This window comes from Amia ocellicauda, chromosome 13, assembly GCF_036373705.1.
Source record: "Amia ocellicauda isolate fAmiCal2 chromosome 13, fAmiCal2.hap1, whole genome shotgun sequence".
Taxonomy (NCBI): Eukaryota; Metazoa; Chordata; class Actinopteri; order Amiiformes; family Amiidae; genus Amia; species Amia ocellicauda.
The window spans coordinates 6,880,762-6,900,182 of NC_089862.1; the positions used below are offsets into that span (position 1 = coordinate 6,880,762).

Sequence of the window (19,421 nt, forward strand, 5' to 3'; positions counted from 1 at the left end):
ACCTTGATTATGTTAAACACATACTTCAGTTCCTGTCTTCATTCTAAATGGCGAGCAGGTCAGAGAAACGATGGGGTGACATACGAAAGTATTGAAAATGCATCTCCTCATCCACAAAACGCATTTGTGCACATAAGTATTTTGTCCCTCGAATTGTACATTTCGTTAATTCACATTTTATCCCACGTATTTCGTGCTTGGAAATTTTGGACGAAAGGTAAAATGTGCATTGCTTTCCGTGGGCAGAATGAACAATTAGCATTCATGATCAAACAGTGACTGATTGATCCAGAGACCCGGGTTTGCAACGAGATCAGGATTGAATTCCAAATGAACGTTTGAGCCGATCAGATAAGTGCTGTACCAAGTGCAAATCTAATACAATAAATAATGATAATAGTTAATATACGATTGGTAGAAAATCGCGTGTTTCACCAATCAACATGATTATAAATCTTTCACAATCACTCATTTAATTACAAAACCAATATTGTCGGCTATATATTATTCAGACCACATGAACTGCGGGTCTGGCAGGTGGAGAAGAACTTATTAATAGCTCATTAATCTGAGCAGTTTAACAGCTGAAACGCCATATATGTATTTAATTCAAATATTTAGTAACATATAAGAACGGATATGCAGGAGAAATTCGCAGATATGTGTGTATGTATGTTCTAGTGTTAAGTCTCTAGCCACCTATAGCAAGATAATATAGAACTGCACATACAGGATGCACTTTGTGTTTGTGTGTGTTCGTGTAGTTTCATGTCATTACCAGTATGTAGTAATTTACATCCATACAATCGTAAGGTGCGCCAGAGAAACCGGGTTTGGTTGTCCGTAGATTGCGGTGTGTTAATGCGACACTGCCCCCTATGGACGCGTCAGTCTTACGTGCGAGTGTGTTGGCAGACAGCTGTGACCGTCTGCGCACGACGCCCGCGCATGTACGCAGAGATGCAGACGCATAAGTATAAACCAGCTATAAGAAACAAAGACATCTGTACCTGCAATTTTTTGCATCACATATGACCTTTCAAAAACGTCTGCAATTCCAGGAATGCGTACTGGTTCACAAAGGTGCAGTCCTGATCCTTTACACATCAAAGTTATAGGAGCATATACCTCATAGTCAATGCTTTGAGTCTAAAAAGAAAAACATAAAAGAATGAGAATTGAAATAACTTTGTTAATTTCAAATGAGATCTATATTGTCATATATTGTCATGACACAACATTAGGCAGAAAAATACTGTATATTATTCTTGTATTACATGTATAGGTATATTCCCTATATAAGTAAAAATGTATATGACTCGAGACTATAGTAAAAGCTTCAGTATCTAAACCAGTGAATATAACCAAACAAGGTAATGCAACTGGGATGTATCATATCAATAAATGATGCATGGCTTCTGCCTATACTCAATTACAATCCATTTGAGGCTATGTTTCTTTAAATTATTTTAAATCTGCAACATTTATATTGGTGCGCAATATAAAAATCTAAAACAACCTGTTTAAACCCAGGTCCTAATTAAATATTTTTACAATTATATAGTTTACATCATAATTCTAAAAGCTCTACAATTGAATGGTGCTATTTACATACAAGCTGTAATATACTATACCTTAATATTTTTAGGTATATATTAAATGTATTTAAATACATTCTACAGTTTATGTTCAAAATAAAATACAATACAAAAACAAAATACTTTTTTTCCAAATTGCAAAATACAATGACATTTATGTATATTTCAAATGTTATATTTTATGATCTATTTCAACATTACTTAATTTGTAATATATATATATACCTGTGCTGCAGATATGAGATATGCCCAGCAAAGAGATGCATGTTCAAAAACCTCTTGGTCTTCAATGATCCTTATATTATTAATCCTTTTTGCAATTGAGGGCAACAGCTCTCTAAAGAGGGTGTACAGACCTTCAACAACTGCAATCTACAATGAAAAGAAAACAATTTATGAAAAGGCAAAACTGATAATATATGATATCATTTCTAAATATATTAGGACAACACCAATTACATTATTTTGTCTGTTTTGTGCACTTCATGGTACAGGCAATTGGTAGATTAGCAATGAAAGTGTTAATGAAGGTTAGAATGGATTTTTAAAATCTAAATTGTATTAAAAATTGTATTGCTTGTTGAGTCCCTGCAAATATGTACATGGTGTTTGAATAAGGCGGCTCAGCTTTATTAATTTTAGTTTATTTCATTAATTTGTTTAAATACTATTGTGCACAGGTTTGGCAGTGTGTGACTGCTGTTAAATGTATTGCTTAGTGTTAATTCTGTGCTCAATTCAACTCAACTGAATTTTAGGCTTGCCAAAGATAATGCAATCCATTGGGCTACTTAATAGTACAGAAATAATTCTGTATGTGTAAAAATCCATTCCATGCTTCCTTTTCTCCTCTTAAATCGCTGATATCCACAAACTCTTTTCCTCCACATCTCTCTATTTAAGTAGCTTCCTCCAGGTCTCCTGCTGACCCATCTTCATTCTCACCTCTGTCTGACTCAGCTCTCCTCTCTGCTTCAGGGCCACAAACCCACCCCTACATCTCCTCCCTTCTCAACTCCACACTCCTCACTGGCCGTTTCCCCTCTGCTTTCAAGCAAGCTTCAGTGATTCCACTTCTCAAAAAAAAAAACACCAACCTCTCTTCAGAATTACCATCCTCTCTCCCTTCCCCCTTCCCTCTCTAAAACCCTTGAGTGGGGAGTTCATTGCAGTGTTGAAGATGAGAAAGACAGTGTAATAATCTTATGTATAAAATTAAAAGCTGTAGGCTAGTTTGTTATTTTGTATTTAATTATTCATTTTTTATATATTAAAGTTTCTACAAAATGTCTGCAAGATGTCCACTTAATAGGCTGACCAGATTTTCAAAATTAGAAACCGGGAAATATTGAAAAAATACTTATAAAACAATTACATCACTTAAAATGATGGTATTTGTTAAACAAAGTGTTAATTTACAGATATCTGCTTCCATTACATCTACCTTTCTTTTCTGAGTATTGTATTTACAGAAATGACAAATGTGTATGACTTCTCCCACATGATCCCAATTACATTGACAATAAGTTTCCCAGATATTTCTCTGTGGGAGAATTAAATTCACAGTTCCTTAATTAAAAGTGCCCATTAGTGTTGCTTAAATCTGTCCAGTTGCAGCATGGGCTATGTTGCTAACTGGTTGTAATACAATTATTATTGTATTGTAACTGGTTGTAACTAACATGGCAGAACTTATTCTTAATGACAGTACACATTTTAATATAGAATTATTAATACACCTACAACACTCTGGGATCCATAACTTACTAAAACTGTTTTTCACAAATTCATTGTCAACATTTTCCCCTGGATAACCTCCACATAAGCTTGATCAATTACATTAAGTGTCTGCTAAATAAGTGAATCACACTGTAACAGCGTGTGCGGCAATTATTTTGTATGGGATTCCTTTAACAAAATAATAAATAGCACTATAATAAATAACAGATAATAATAGATAGGTATCTGTTATTTATTATTTATTATAGTGCTATTTGTTTTTAGCACAACTTATGTTATATTGTGGCCTTAATTGGTAACTATAAGAGCAGACGTCGTAGTCAGACTTGAGTCCCGGATTTGGTGACTTGGACTCGGACTCGAGCCACAAGCAAGACTCGGACTCGGACCATTATAATTACTACTTAATTTAGCACAATCTATTATTCCTTTCCAAAGTATAATGCTAAATAAATTTCAAACACTGACAAAATCAGAATGATGTTGTTGTGGTCAAACACACCACACATTGCTTCTAAGCAGTGTTGCCAACTAGTTTCAGTGGAAAGTATCTAAAGCCTGCTCGAAAATTCCCTAAATGTCGCTAGATGACGCGATACCCTCATTAGCATATATGTGACGCCATCGCGTCTCATTTGCATTTTGCAGTGTCCGCCCTTTACATGTGTTTGCTTCTATGCTTGCCGTACATACTGTAATACCCTATTAATTCTCTATATCTATCAATCACTCAGAGAGAAAGCTAGATCTTTTCTCATCTATTCTCTCACACAGCGCTCAGCCATAACAAACCACTGTGTGCATATTTACAAAAAAATATGAGCATATTTACAAAAAACTATGTGCATGTTCACAAAAAATATATATGCATATTTACAAAACAAATGTTTTTTTTTTAACATGTGTAATGTCCAATGCTATTTGTATTAATATGTGTGATTGTATTGTGTGTGTATAAATGTAGTAAAATGTAAAGTTTGTTAGGCTATGTGTTTAAATAAAGTACAATGTACGGAGTTGTCTAAGTAAGTGTCTGAATTCAAAGTTCAGAAACAGGCATGAACAAGCGAGCAAGCGCGGCACGAGCTGTTACGTATATTGTCAATCATTAATAACTAGCTTTGATTGGTTGAACTCGGGGGTAAGGGGAGGGGTTAGGTAAAGTATAATACTAATTACTAAATGACAGTCACTATAACCTATAGGAACAGCAGGGAGTTGGGGGATAGGCGGGATCTAGATCATTAGCAGCAAATTGACAGTTGCCATAACCTATAGAAACAGAAGGAAGTTGTATGGCGTTATCTTTATTCAAGTATTATGTTTTAGATAAGTATTTTCTGTTTAGTAAATCTAGACCCCCAACCCCCATTTAAAATGCATACAGAATCAGAGATGATAAGGTGTGTGCAAAAAACAAATCGGCTATCATACTGCAATTGAACTGATTGGTACTTTAGAAAAACGCCCCTAACCGAGCAGCGCTTACGTTATTGTCTTAATATTAATGTTTAGATCTGCAGAAATCTGCCCTGCAGAAACTCGACCTTAGTGTTATGATGTCTGATTTATGCTGCTGTGCTGCACTGGGACCAGGAGGAAGTAGACAAAACAGTAAGTCTGTCCTGTTGTGATTAATTGTGGTCAGCAATGGACGTGTCTGTTGGACACACGGGAAAGAAGCATTTTGATTACAGTGCAAGTTGTCACGGCAGGGCAATGGGGAATCTGGGACTTTGTGTTGGACTCGCAGTGGTGTGTGTGCTGTGTGATAGAAAGCAACAGGCATCTTTCACACATACCCCCAGACCTGCAAGTGGCCTCTGATCACAACTCATTTTTTTAAAGTGTACCAAGAGGGCCAACAGGGGTTAATTGAAGAATAATGCAATGCTTACAGGGTTCTCAAGCACTAAAATACAATGTGAGATATAATATTATATAATTGTATAATAATATACAACATGCAACAATGTTGTGTTTGTATAGAAAATGTACCTTTGATAACTTTTATTAACTAGTGTTAAGTATATCTGTCACATCCCCAACTCTTCATTAGATGTCGCCATTACCCTTCTTTCCCAGTCACCTCTCCCAGTTCCCTTCATTCAATCATTCAATCACATTCCTGAAACCCATGTGCACTTCCACAATCACGCTCTGCTCCCATTCGCCCAGCACCTCCCAACCTGGTTTTCTGTTCCACTTATAAACCCCTCACTAACTCCCAGCAATTGCGAAGTTTTTGTCTGTACAACATCTCTAAGCATTACTCCCCGTGTCTTATTATTGTCCTGTTCCCTCGATTCCTTGCCTGACCTCCCGACCACGACTTTGGACTTTCCTCTTGACTTTGTTTGCCTGATCGCCTGACCTTTGCCTGTGACCACAACCACGTCTTTGCCTTGCCCTTGATTGCCCTGTCCTGCCGGTACCCGACCCACGCCTGTCTGACCTCCTCTACCACGCACCGCAACTGGGTCCCCTGTTCCCGTGTCGCGCGGTATGTTACAATATCATTAGGACAATTGACAGTGGAAATGGTCTCTTACAGAGTTTATTTTATTTCATGTTGATAATGTTAAGAAACATGAACAATAAAGAGAAATGGAAAAACAAATACCACCCTAAAGGCTCTGTCCTGGGCCTCCTCCTGTTCTCTCACTACACCTGCTCTCTGGGCCCCCTCAGCACATCCCATGAGTTCTCTTACCACTATGTGCAGATGACACCCAGATCTTCCTTTCTCTTCACTCTTCCAACACCCACATCCCCTCTAGCATCTCTTCCTGTCTTTCTGCTATCTCCTCCTGGCTGCACTCGCATTATCTCAAGCTTAACCTTTCCAAATCTGATCTCTTCTTTCAATCATTCTCACCTTCTACTGATCTCTTAATTTCCATTCCACTGGAATATACCACACTCTTCTTCCGCTAAGAATCTTGGAGTCATCCTTGACCCCACTCAGTTCTACTCCAAGCACATCTACACCCTAACGTGCAGTTTCCGATTCTTCCTGAGCAACGTACACAGAATCCATCCCTTCCTCACCAACTACTCAACTCAGCTGCTTGTCCAGACCATGGTTCTCGCTCTCCTGGATTACTGCAACTCCCTCCTGTCTGCCTTGCCTACATCTGCTCCCTGCCAACTCCAGCTTATCCTTAACACGGCTGCTCATCTGGTGTTCTCTCTGCCTCGATTCACACATGCTACTCCACAACTCCACACCATTCACTGGCTCCCGATCTCGGCTCCCATCCAGTTCAAAACTTTGACTTTTACCTACCATTGTGTTGACCACACTGCACCTAGCTACCTTCACGCTCTCACCTCTCCGTACACTCGCTCCAGATCACCCCGGTCCTCCTGCGCCAGAAGACCCACTGTACCCCCTCTACGCTTCCCTTCCTTTTCCACTCTCATTCCTAGGTGGTGGAGCAACCTTCCTACTGAGGTCAGGATAGTACAGTCCCTGACCACCTTCCGGTGATTACTCAACACACATCTGTTCAGACTGTACCTGTAATATGGCAGCCTAATCTCCTGGGCTGCTCAGCACTCTTGATATTTATTTTGCACTTTATTATGCACTTAACACTTGACTGCTGATTTTACTAGAATGTATGCTTATTATATTTTGTAGTGATTGTATTAGTGCACTTTTGTAATGCTTTAAAATGTTTCTCGTGTAAACTGTAAGTTGCTCTGGATAAGGGTGTCTGCAAAGAAATAATAATAATAATAATAATAATAATAATAATAATAATAATAATAAGTAGCTTACATGTCAGAATTTGGTGATTTCATAAATTTGATTTAACACCAAGGTAATATTTACTCAAATGTACTCTTTACTAATCTGATATTAGTAGCTACCTTAAAATATAAGTATCTACATCAAACATATAAGTTTAAATAAAGCTATGAGATCTGCATAGCAGAACTCACAAATAAAGTTAGGAATAAATATAAAAACATGCCCACCCATATGTCTCTGTCCACAACCATATTAACTTAACTTTTCTTACAATTATTAATTCTGTATTTTTCATTCCAGAGGAAAGAAGTGTACTTGGTATATACTGTACCTTTTGAACCTTGCTGATAACTTCATTTCTGCACATTATTTGATGCAAGCTTTGGGCCAATGCATTGCAGCCACTTAGTTTTCTAATAAATGCAATGACTTTCTGGAACTGATATCCCTTATGTTTCATATTCTAGAAAAAGAAGACAAAGAATGTTAAACATTATATATTCTATATTTTAGTATATATAAATTGATTCAAAAGGGGATTTAATAATAAGTGCCATAATACAGCATATTTTTATTATATCTGCAGCTTAGCATCTAAAAGCAATGACTGGCCATCTTATCTTTCTCCTCTTATGTCCAACTGATTAAGAAACCCACCCACATAATGCCATGATCACCACTATTCTTTATATCCTCATTATGAGAATGGTAATGTCCAATTATGATTATGAGTATGATGAATAATTATCATCAGCGTACAAAATTTTTTGGGTAGTAAGAAGCACATACAATAGCAATAAAATGTCTGAAAATTAAAGTTAAATGATTAAGATTTAATCTTCAGTTATAGAGATTCTTGAAGTTTGTCTTATGCTCTGCACTGAGACCTGTTGACCTTAATATATTGTTTCTTACAATCACATATAGGGTTGAGAAGAAGACACTCATGCCTCTCCTTGTTTGCTGTACAGAAGGATTAACGTCAGATACAAAGTTTTTCTTGCTTGGGTCACTCTCCATACTGAATGATGACAGGAAGAAATGTACAACAGTATCATCTTTGATCCCAAGTGACTCTAAATTAGCTACATTGCTCCATGTGGAATCTCTGTTTAAAAAAAAAGGGGGGGAGTATTTATTAATTTGCAAAACACAGAAGCAAATACAATAAAGCAACAATAAATGGCCAGATGGGAAGAAAAATCTTCTGGTAATTGTAAGTTGATCTTGCTGCGCGCCTCCTCTGTTCACTAGCCACCTGTCTCTGTGTGTATCCAATTTAATATTATTGTCTTTACCTTTTGATCCATCCTTTATTTCTAATATTCAGTTTCTTGTGTGTCTGTGTATCTCAACATATATCTACTAGATAGCATCTTCTTCTCACTTTCCAAGATCCTATGACTGCTAATTTGTCTCCTTTACCCCATTTGTGGAACCAACTAACATGGAACACCACAACTTTGTGGTTCAGATTCTTCTGAAAATTCACCTTTTCATTCTTCATCTATGGCCCCCGACATTTTGTTTGTGGCACTACTTTGTCCACCACACAAACACCTTTGCATATTTTTTTGTTCTACATAATCATATTGTAAAATTTACCAAATAAATATGAACTTTTAATTGTTAGTTTTAAAAGAGTTATTCTTTGATGCTTTACACTGTAAAACATCACTATGAGCATAGTTTAACAAATTATTTACAATAATGCAATTTAAGTGTTTTATGGTATATTATAGATATGCCCTGCAGGCTGTATAAGTGGTATAGTGGTTTCTTTACATTTTTACTGAAAAAACATATGGCTTCTAAAGTTCTCATATATAGTTGATCTAACATTTTCACAAACTGCAGTTGGTTTAGCAGAGAATACAAGACAAACAAGCATGAGCTGATATAAATTAGGTACTGTAATTTTTGCTATGATATGCTAAAATGCTCCAGACAAGAACAATGCATTAACATTAACATCTGGATTTTACGAGCATAAGAATCATAGATCTTTAATTCTTAATTGTATTAATTATATATAATTAAATGCATTAACAATTAACTAAAAGAGAAGTGTAATTCCCTATTAGTGAATACCATTTACTCTACAAAGAGAACCTGATGACATTTCATTAACTTGCCCTTTCTGTATATAAGCTGCCCTGAAAGTAACTTAAAGAAGTCATAAATGCAAAAATATGAGTCTTTAGATAAAATAAAACAATAAATAAAAAAACAATTCTCCCTATTATACTGACCTGGCTTGCAGCACTGTATAGGGTATTCCTGTTTCACGAGACAACTTCTGTTTCAGAACCTTCAGGGTGTCTTTTGAGAGGTCCACCTGGACTTCATAATCTCCCTATGAATACATTTTAAAATAAAATGTAAACATAACTTTTTAAAAGATATTAAGCAATTTTAAGTGTCCTATATAGTTTTGCTAAATAACTATAGGACACATACAGTGAGGGAAAAAAGTATTTGATCCCCTGCTGATTTTGTACATTTGCCCACTGACAAAGAAATGATCAGTCAAATAATTTTAATGGTAGGTGTATTTTAACAGTGAGAGACAGAATAACAACAAAAAAATCCAGAAAAACAAATTTCAAAAAGTTATACATTGATTTTCATGTTAATGAGGGAAATAAGTATTTGATCCCCTATCGATCAGCAAGATTTCTGGCTCCCAGGTGTCTTTTATACAGGTAACGAGCTGAGATTAGGAGCACTCTCTTAAAGGGAGTGCTCCTAATCTCTGCTCGTTACCTGTATAAAAGACACCTGTCCACAGAAGCAATCAATCAATCAGATTCCAAACCCTCCACCATGGCCAAGACCAAAGAGCTGTCCAAGGATGTCAGGGACAAGATTGTAGACCTACACAAGGCTGGAATGGGCTACAAGACCATCGCCAAGCAGCTTGGTGAGAAGGTGACAACAGTTGGTGCGATTATTCGCAAATGGAAGAAACACAAAATAACTGTCAGTCTCCCTCGGTCTGGGGCTCCATGCAAGATCTCACCTCGTGGAGTTTCAATGATCATGAGAACGGTGAGAAATCAGCCCAGAACTACATGGGAGGATCTTGTTAATGATCTCAAGGCAGCTGGGACCATAGTCACCAAGAAAACAATTAGTAACACACTATGCCGTGAAGGACTGAAATCCTGCAGCGCCCGCAAGGTCCCCCTGCTCAAGAAAGCACATGTACAGGCCCGTCTGAAGTTTGCCAACATCTGAATGATTCAGAGGAGAACTGGGTAAAAGTGTTGTGGTCAGATGAGACCAAAATCGAGCTCTTTGGCATCAACTCAACTCGCCGTGTTTGGAGGAGGAGGAATGACCCCAAGAACACCATCCCCACCGTCAAACATGGAGGTGGAAACATTATGCTTTGGGGGTGTTTTTCTGCTAAGGGGACAGGACAACTGCACTGCATCAAAGGGATGATGGACGGGGCCATGTACCGTCAAATCTTGGGCAAGAACCTCCTTCCCTCAGCCAGGGCATTGACAATGACCCAAATCACACAGCCAAGGCAACAAAGGAGTGGCTCAAGAAGAAGCACATTAAGGTCCTGGAGTGGCCTAGCCAGTCTCCAGACCTTAATCCCATAGAAAATCTGTGGAGGGGGCTGAAGGTTTGAGTTGCCAAACGTCAGCCTCGAAACCTTAATGACTTGGAGAGGATCTGCAAAGAGGAGTGGGACAAAATCCCTCCTGAGATGTGTGCAAACCTGGTGGCCAACTACAAGAAACGTCTGACCTCTGTGATTGCCAACAAGGGTTTTGAAACTTTTTTGAAATGCATTTTTCTGGATTTTTTTGTTGTTATTCTGTCTCTCACTGTTAAAATACACCTACCATTAAAATTATAGATTGATCATTTCTTTGTCAGTGGGCAAACGTACAAAATCAGCAGGGGATCAAATACTTTTTCCCTCACTGTATATTCAAGGGTAAATTGCACCATTTGTAAAATCTTATTTATGTGTTATTATACTGCATAAATATAATACATACCACTCTTCCAGATTGATTCTATCCTATTAGCAATTTTTTTAAACTGAAAAATGTTAAACTTACCACATAATGTCTGATGTCAAAACACAACATGTATGCTTCTTTAGTTTTTCAGGAATTGTTGTGTCGTAACTTCATGGTTAGTGGAAAAACTGCAAAACAATCCAATTTGTCTTCCCTACTGCAAATCCAGTGATTTGCCCCCCAAAGCCAAACTTCAACCACCCCTTTTCTGAACCTTTACTATATTTTTACACTTTCTGAAACTTACAGAAATTGCACATGCAAGTTGGTGGGAAAATAATAAAACCACAATTAAAGTTCATAAAAGTTCCCTAACAGAAATGTATAGAAAATAAATAGGTATGATTTGGTACATATTTAGTTTTCATCTGTGTTTAATTTTCTACTGTGGCCCCCGTGCAACCTCTGGAAATTAGCCCTCCATCACCAGACATTGGGAATCCCTGCTTTAAGGTATTAAGAGTTCAATATGAGTTTCGATGTATAAACAATATGATGAGGGCAATGGAAAACAGCTGGGATAGTTAAAATAATTATAATATGATGGCATGTGCAGTTTGTTCAGTGTATATTTGTTTGGGTATTATTGTCCACTAAAAGAAGCAACTTTCTTACTGTGGGTAATTGAACAATGGATTGTTACACTTCACAAAAGACATTGGTTATACCTTCAAGAATGAGTGTAGTTTTCCTGTGATTATGCTGGCTGCTTTAAGATACATACCTTTAGCATAATATGGCAACGTACGGTGTCTTCCCCAGTGTCTGGTATTTGTATCTGTTTTGCTCCTTGAACTGTAGATGTGAGGTTTTCTTTGAGTGTAAAAATGGCATATATTTCACTTCCATTTTCAATTTGCCTGTCGTTTAGACTCCCTATAAATTGGATTACAAAAGTCAGATTGTTTTCAGTACCACATAATGGAAAAATCAACTAAAATGTTTCAAGACTTGGTAGCACTATCAGATTTGTTTGATAAAATCCAATCATTTATATTGATTAAAATTAAACATATTTGTGCACCAAAGCTTTTTCCTGAAAATGCCAACACTTTCATACATCTTGAGTAATTTGTTTGGCTATTATTGTGTCATTCTTTTCTTGTTCAAGTGCTATGGAAAGGAACATATGGAAATGTAATTTTAAATTCTATATTTTGTGCAAAGTTTAACTAGAAAATAAAATAAACTCACTTTTCCTTGAAAAGTAGAGAAGAGCACATTCACTATATGTAAAAGATTAACTATATCCTGCACTATGTAGTATTCCCCTTTAAGTTGTATTTTTTTTAATTGAAAATCAATAATAATTTCATTTGGTAGTAAAAAATCTGTCAAAATGTTATAGAATTGTTCCAGAAATCCAACTTGTTTAACATCAACATTGCAATATCACAATTTGCAAGTATCACTCAATATTTAAGTGAGGAAGTAAACAAGTAACAAACTATGACCATTGTATTAATATTGAGAGTTCATCTGACAGTTATTTAATAACTTACACGTGTTGAAGAAAGGGTCATCAGTTAAAGGCATCCCTTCCTGTGAGTACAGGCAGACAGCTTTATTGTGTTCCACATGTTCCTGATGACAAATTCTTAACATAAGGTCCTCCACTGTGTTCATAGATGGATCCATGTCTATTTACCAAATAAAGAATTGCAGTGTTAATATGATTTAATCCACATAATTCCTATTTGGAAACCCAGAAAAATCCTATAAATACAATTTTACTCTATTATATATTTATACAGACAATAAGAATCATGTCCCACAATCCAACACAAATTAAAATCAATAGATTATTTTTTAAATATATTTTATTAAATAGATGGTGCATATATATATATATATATATATATATATATATATATATATATATATATATATACATTGTTATTGGGCCACTACATTATCTCTACAGCATCTCTTCCGACAGCACTTGTAATATTAGTCCTCTATTCCTGCTACATAGCACTTCAGATTATTATGCTCCTCGCGTTCTTGATTGTTTTCCTCCTTGCTCCCTTTCCCGTAGCCCTCGTCTGTAACACTACATCTTGACAGCACTTAGCTTTCACCGTCCAGGATGTAGGACCTCACTTACTGTACTTGTGTAAATTGTAAATTGGAATTTGTAAAATGTATTATTTTGAATTGCTATGTTTTAGCTAAGTTAAATTTGTAATGATTGATACCTTGTACTTCTCTGTATTTTTGCACTTTGTTTGCACTTATGTTGTAAGTCGCCCTGGATAAGGACGTCTGCCAAGAAATAAAAATAATAATAAAAAATAATACATTACTGAAATAATTCAGTTGGATTAGGTTCAGGGAACTGGCTGTGTGTTCATTATCATGCATGGGTTTGGTTGCAGTACACTATTACTATTTTTTTCAAAGTCATAGTAGCCTGTAAAAACAGGTAAGTCAGCATTCTCTTCATTCTGCTGACCATATGTACAATAAAATACATATCTGTTCCTCTAACATATCTTTTGCTTTTTACATTCCATTTCTCTTGTGTAGCAGACAAATCTCCCTAATGATATGTTAATCCTCCAGCATACATTATATTTCTTGTTCTTACCTGTAATTATTCTTGCCTCAGAAGACTTTGGGAATCTGTATTTTATACTGTAGACTTCCATTGACTTTTTGAATCCTGTTGAATCCAGAGTATCATTTCCAAGACGTTGAATGTAATTTAACATATTTTCAAAACGATTCTTTTCCATTTGAGAAAGACCTGCAATACACACAGTTAATTCAGTTAGAAGGCTTTATAAACCTGTTAATTTAATTTTAACAATACAATCAGTTAATCATCTATGACTAAATGCATTTTAATATGCTTAAGCCCATTTACCCTTACATTTCCCAAGTGGTAACTGTTGTACTCCATAAAGAGGTCTTCTGTACATAAAGAATATATAGTTGTCACACCCTTCATTTGAAACAATGATGGAGTTTACATGCAAAAAGTGAAAAGGATTACAACAGATTTCTCATGCTTTTTGGTAATGGTAGTTTTGCACTCACATGTGTGTTCATTGTGGAGAGAGTAATACAAATGGAAACAATGTCAATCATAATCAAATAAGGGAGGGTTTATTTAAATATAACAGAATACAATAAAGGTAGTGGTGTATGATGAATTACATTGTTTAAATAATGAAGAGCAGTGTGTGAAGCATGTGCAGGTCGGAGACCCCATTCAGATTTGAACCACACCATCTCAGGTGCACCTCCGAATGCTCCAATGAGCCCAATTACATATGCATGAGGGGTGTTACACTGGAAGAAGATTAAAGCTTCTACTGGATACAGAGGGTTTGCATTTACAAAAAATTGTTAGAACCTGGAAGTATTGAGCTGTGCCTACTGATGGTTTGTTATCCATGGAGGGAAGGGAAGGTGTTCCGTCAGTCCTGCCCTGATGGCAGATGCCCTGAAGTTGTGTTTGAATTATTGTATGATAAAACACATATATAGTTAAAATTATATATTTTTTAATATGATGTATTTCTTTTTTAATATGACAAATATTTCTAAAGAGCTAAAATAAAAACAACACATGCTGAAATGCATATGACACTTGTTGAAATTAATGAATGACACCTTTAAATAGGTATATCACTTACTGAAATTAATGACACATGTGGAAATGAATGTGTCAGCTTTTCTGTGAGTATATGTTTAATTTTCCAAAGCTGTAAATTTGATTAATACTCTATCCCCAAATGATTCAGTGTGATTCCTAAATGGAAAACAATATAATAAATTGCATGACGTTGAGTTGCAGATGCAACCTCAGTTATCTGAAATGAAGAAACAATTCCCGAGAGGGTGTTAGGTAATGAATTTTTACTTCAGAAAATTTAAATGTCTTATTTCAAAGTCGTTGATAGGCCCCTATGTGCCGTCAGGCACTTGGCCCGCATCCTGTTTCAGCCATAGTTACACTGCACGAGAAACACCCTATTTGCCTAGCTGTATAAGGTTGAAGGAGCTATCCCAAAAATCGGGGCACTATATCTTCATTTCAGATAATCGAGCTTGTATCCGCAACCCAATGTTCTCTTTCAAATTCAAAACAATTCCCCAGAGGGTGTTGGGAGACTGTTTACCCACTTTGTCATGATCTGACCAACAAAAGAGTGCATAGCATGCATCCTAACAACCAGGCATGTGCACAGATTCAAGAGGTTTAAACAGAGGTTTAAATTTACAATTATCAAAAATGTTAAAGTAAACTTTTCTTTGCTAGTTAAGACAGGTGGTGTCAGTTCAGTCAACTGAAATATTTTGTTTACCAATGGTTCACCAAATAACGTTGTTCCAAATGAAGGGTGTGAATACTTTCAACTAACTGTAAATCTTTCATAGCACATTAGAGCATGCAACTAAGACTTAATAGGAAAAAATACTAAAATCAAAGTAAACTTTTCAGAAAACAATATTGTAAATATATTGTTTACAGCTGGGGATTCTGATTTTTGTTTTACCTGATTTAACCAGTGAGTCTGTGAATACATGCATGCACACTTGTCAGTGATTCAAATGCAGAGAATTGACACCGGTAACTATACACTGAATTAAGCTACCTGAATATATTTGTATTGAAAATAATATTTTGGTAGTAAAAATATGTGCCAATATCATTCCATTAGGCTATGGCTTGTTGTTATAGTTATAGTTATATATATATATATATTTTTTTATCTTAAAACACTTAAGAAAAAATATAATGGAAAAAGTAATGATAAAATTGCTCCCAATAGGTTTCTCTAGCCATTGTCAAACCCAGTAAAATGTCAGAAAATGTAAACATCTAATGATGAAATATGGTATGATGATGATGGTGGTAATTACTAATTCTACTGATTTAGCAATGCAAATTTTGACAGATATTCTATTGATAAACACTATAGTCCATCATACAATTTGATTTTGATCCAATGTAATCAAAATGAGTGTTCATGGTTCATCAATGTTGTGCTTATCTATTTATTTCAGGATAAAACCTGATTTCTACCCAAATATTTATTTATTTATTGATCAAGTATTAAATATTCACACAATAATCTCCAAATGTTTTCGTTTTTAAATTCAACACTGTTTTAATCATTCACCTCAATTTGAACAAATCAGAACCCCTGTCTATAACAATGTATTTATAAATATTTCCCATTAACCACTTTAATAGTTTAATTTTAATATCAAACATATTTTGCATTGAGGACTGCATTTCCAACATGTCCTGTTACTTAAATAATAAGGGATGTTTTCATCTTGAGTAATGTGAATGGTCTGATGAATAAATACATTAAAAAATATTCCTTAGTTTTAACTGATCGTAACTTCTGCAGTCTTAACAAAGTATCTGAATTCATGGCAACGTTACCCAAGTAATTCAAATTTTGTTCCGTAACACTATCTTTGAAGTCTTTCTCATCTTCAACACCTAACTCAAGGAAGCCATTATAAAACTTCTCCAGTCTGTGACGCTGAAGCAGGCTGAAAATCCTCTTATTTGAATCCATCTGTAGGACAAAACAAATTATTATGGTGAACATGATTACAATTGAAATACATATTTATCTTAAAATGCAGCAGGAAAGAGAACTGGATCTGTAGAGCATCTCACAAGACACAAGGGTCAATGGCAAGGAACTGAAAGCTGCGCACTAACTGGAGATGATGCCACGGTTAGTGCGCAGCTCCGTCTGGGGCCCCAAATGTAAAATAGCGCACACTTTCTTTTCGAGGGTCTTTTCACACATTTAACTTAAACCTTTTTTTTCACATTTAGTAAATACTTAAGCTGTTTTTCCCACGTTTATAAGGATTTCGTTTTTTAAAATAAATACGTAGATAAATGCTTAATCTCCGTTTTTGAAAAATACATATTTATTGTTTGATTAAGCATTTAACTAGTCACAAAATATAGTTTTTAATTAAATATTTAGTGTAAATCTAAATGTTAAATCTAAATCTAAAGTTAAATATACATATAAATGTTAAATGTGGAGTTTGCAAAATAAGTATATCGCTAACATGCAAATCCAGCCCCGCCCCTCTGGCCTGTCAGCCTGTCACAGCAGTGGGCGGGGCTTCAGTGACCCTGTAATGAGAGCTGCGTGATGCGGTCACTGATCATTGAGTGCACACTGGCTCCCAGTAAAAATTGAATTAAAAACAATACTAATATTGGAAGAAAAGTGCCTCTACTCTTATCACAAATGCACAACTCTTAATAATTATTTAGAAGTGCCTTCACACAATGTTGTGGAATCTCTTCGTACGTGAATATTAAAGGATGCACAGTCTCTGGGCTGATTATATCTTACACACGCGTCAAATATTGACATTACTTGTCATTAGCAGACGCATTTCACTGGAGCAATCTAAGTGGATGTACATTGCTCAAGGTGCCCCACCCGGGCTTTGAACCCACAACCTTCCAGTGATGAGTCCAGGCCCCACTACTCTCATATCACACGTTCAGCCTTGTATCTAGCTGTGGTAGTTTATGTTAATGTCATGTATACATGTTAATACATTTGCACGTGTGTTTTGGTGGTGGTCTGCCTTCATAACTAATCTGGGTCTTGAGCTGCAACCAGCAGGGAAATGAAACGGAAAGCGAAACTACGCGCGTCCAGCAGCGCCGCTGACGGCTCTGCACAGCGCATGTGCAGCAGCTACAACAGGGATTGACCGCCCGGCTGTCTCCTCTCTCTGATCAAACACGGCAAACGCGGGTTCGGGATACAAATACAACCCTTCAAAACTGGATTGGTTGGCTTAACTAAAAAGCCCCTTCTCTTCAGTGGTAATTGAGTTAATTTGAGATGTATTTTGTGCTCATTATCCCCCCTTACCACAGCACATATAACGGCCTGATTTGCTTTTCCGATAGGAGCTCTCATTATTATATATTTTGCATTGTCTCTGAATACATTTAGAGAAACAGTGGTTGCTTCCCTGGGGGGGGGCGCATAACACAAGCTGAGGAGATCCTAATCCACTATACATGATTAGTTTGGTTTAAATTGAGAACTTTTGTGTCTGGAATATACGACTTAATTAAAAAAAGTAACGAACTCGTTGCAGGTTCACAGTGCTTTCGTTCAGTATCCCTCCCCCTCATCACGCCCGTCCCTGTTTTTATTGAAGCCCAGGCTGTGCGAGGAGCGGCGGCGGAGCGGCGCGCAGGGACCCGCAGCCAGGTAACCCAACCCTGGCTTGACATTTCGACAATATTGAGTTGTTTGTGTGCAAATGTGAATTTGAGACTATTCTATATATTTGCAATTGTTAGAAATGTAAACGTAAAATGTAAATTGTAACCCAAAATATTTTCCGGAAAATGCACTTCGCTAAACTAACTAGAAATTGCAGATATTATGATATGTAAGTGGGTCGGATACGTTTCGGAATGGTAATATTCAATTTATTTAAAATGCGCATCAAATGAAATGTAACCTATTGTTAATTGGAAATAAAAACGAGAATCAAAACCATACTTTACCTTAAGTTCTCTTGACTCCATCTGAATGTAGGACGGATATGTAATGAAAAATAGGCAACGCAAAGTTTTGGTTTCGTTTCTGAAAAAGCACTTCTTTTTTGGGAAAGTACCCCTTTTGAAATATGGTTTTTTTGGGTACAGTGTACTTCTGTATGTTAAAGTTGTTTATTTTGACCCAATAAAAATTGCTTTTGACATAGGTTTGATAAACGTACGTGAAATATAGAGAATCACAGTTCCCGGAGTTAGAGAAACCATAGGCTAAGCTTCTGCAGAATAAAGGTTGATTAACATATTTGTTTAATTATTAATCTCTTAGGCTATTTTTTGTGTGGCTTACTGCTTTAAAAAAGTGGTTTATTTCAAGTTATTAATAACTCACTTATTAAAACCGTATGCATTTTTTGTGAAGGTGTAGAATTTCTATTAGGAACTTAATTTGACTTTTTTTTACATACATGGGAAATAGGGTTGACATTGTAACAACATAAAGGTGTTTAGGAACATAGACTTCAGTATTTTATCATTATAATACTTTCTGCTGCTTTCTGCTTGCAACTCTGGCGAAGTACCCATTTATGGTCAAGTATGAGCACTCTTGAGGTCAGCATATTTGGGGGCTTCATATGATCTATTCGCCCAAGACTGCTAGTTTATGCTGTTATGCTGCAAACCCTGTTCTTCTGGGTATCTAGGGTGAACTATGGCACAGTATGGTAAAGTATGGTACAGTAGCACAG

At 36.2% G+C, this 19,421-nt stretch overlaps 2 protein-coding genes across 4 annotated transcripts in view; one reads left to right on the forward strand and one right to left on the reverse strand.

Annotated features, from left to right (window-relative positions):
- LOC136766383 (uncharacterized) overlaps window positions 1-18,734 on the reverse strand; it is a 40,884-nt gene extending 22,150 nt beyond the window's left edge. The window contains exons 1-10 of the mRNA XM_066719800.1: window positions 18,682-18,734; window positions 16,552-16,690; window positions 13,735-13,893; window positions 12,647-12,784; window positions 11,869-12,020; window positions 9,351-9,454; window positions 8,014-8,206; window positions 7,430-7,561; window positions 1,824-1,970; window positions 1,011-1,149 (exon numbers count right to left, since the gene is read on the reverse strand). Coding sequence (XP_066575897.1) covers window positions 1,011-1,149; window positions 1,824-1,970; window positions 7,430-7,561; window positions 8,014-8,206; window positions 9,351-9,454; window positions 11,869-12,020; window positions 12,647-12,784; window positions 13,735-13,893; window positions 16,552-16,690; window positions 18,682-18,702 — 1,324 coding nt within the window. The 5' untranslated portion in view covers window positions 18,703-18,734. The remainder of the gene's footprint in view (window positions 1-1,010; window positions 1,150-1,823; window positions 1,971-7,429; window positions 7,562-8,013; window positions 8,207-9,350; window positions 9,455-11,868; window positions 12,021-12,646; window positions 12,785-13,734; window positions 13,894-16,551; window positions 16,691-18,681) is intronic.
- Window positions 17,827-19,421, forward strand: part of LOC136766384 (uncharacterized) — a 39,184-nt gene continuing 37,589 nt past the window's right edge. The window contains exons 1-2 of one of the 3 annotated variants that reach the window (XR_010821726.1): window positions 17,827-17,982; window positions 18,264-18,379. The gene's annotated coding sequence lies outside the window, so the exon portion shown is untranslated. Of the gene's footprint in view, window positions 17,983-18,148; window positions 18,380-19,421 lie in introns of those variants that run through there. The other 2 variants (XM_066719801.1, XM_066719804.1) reach the window with 2 other exon arrangements.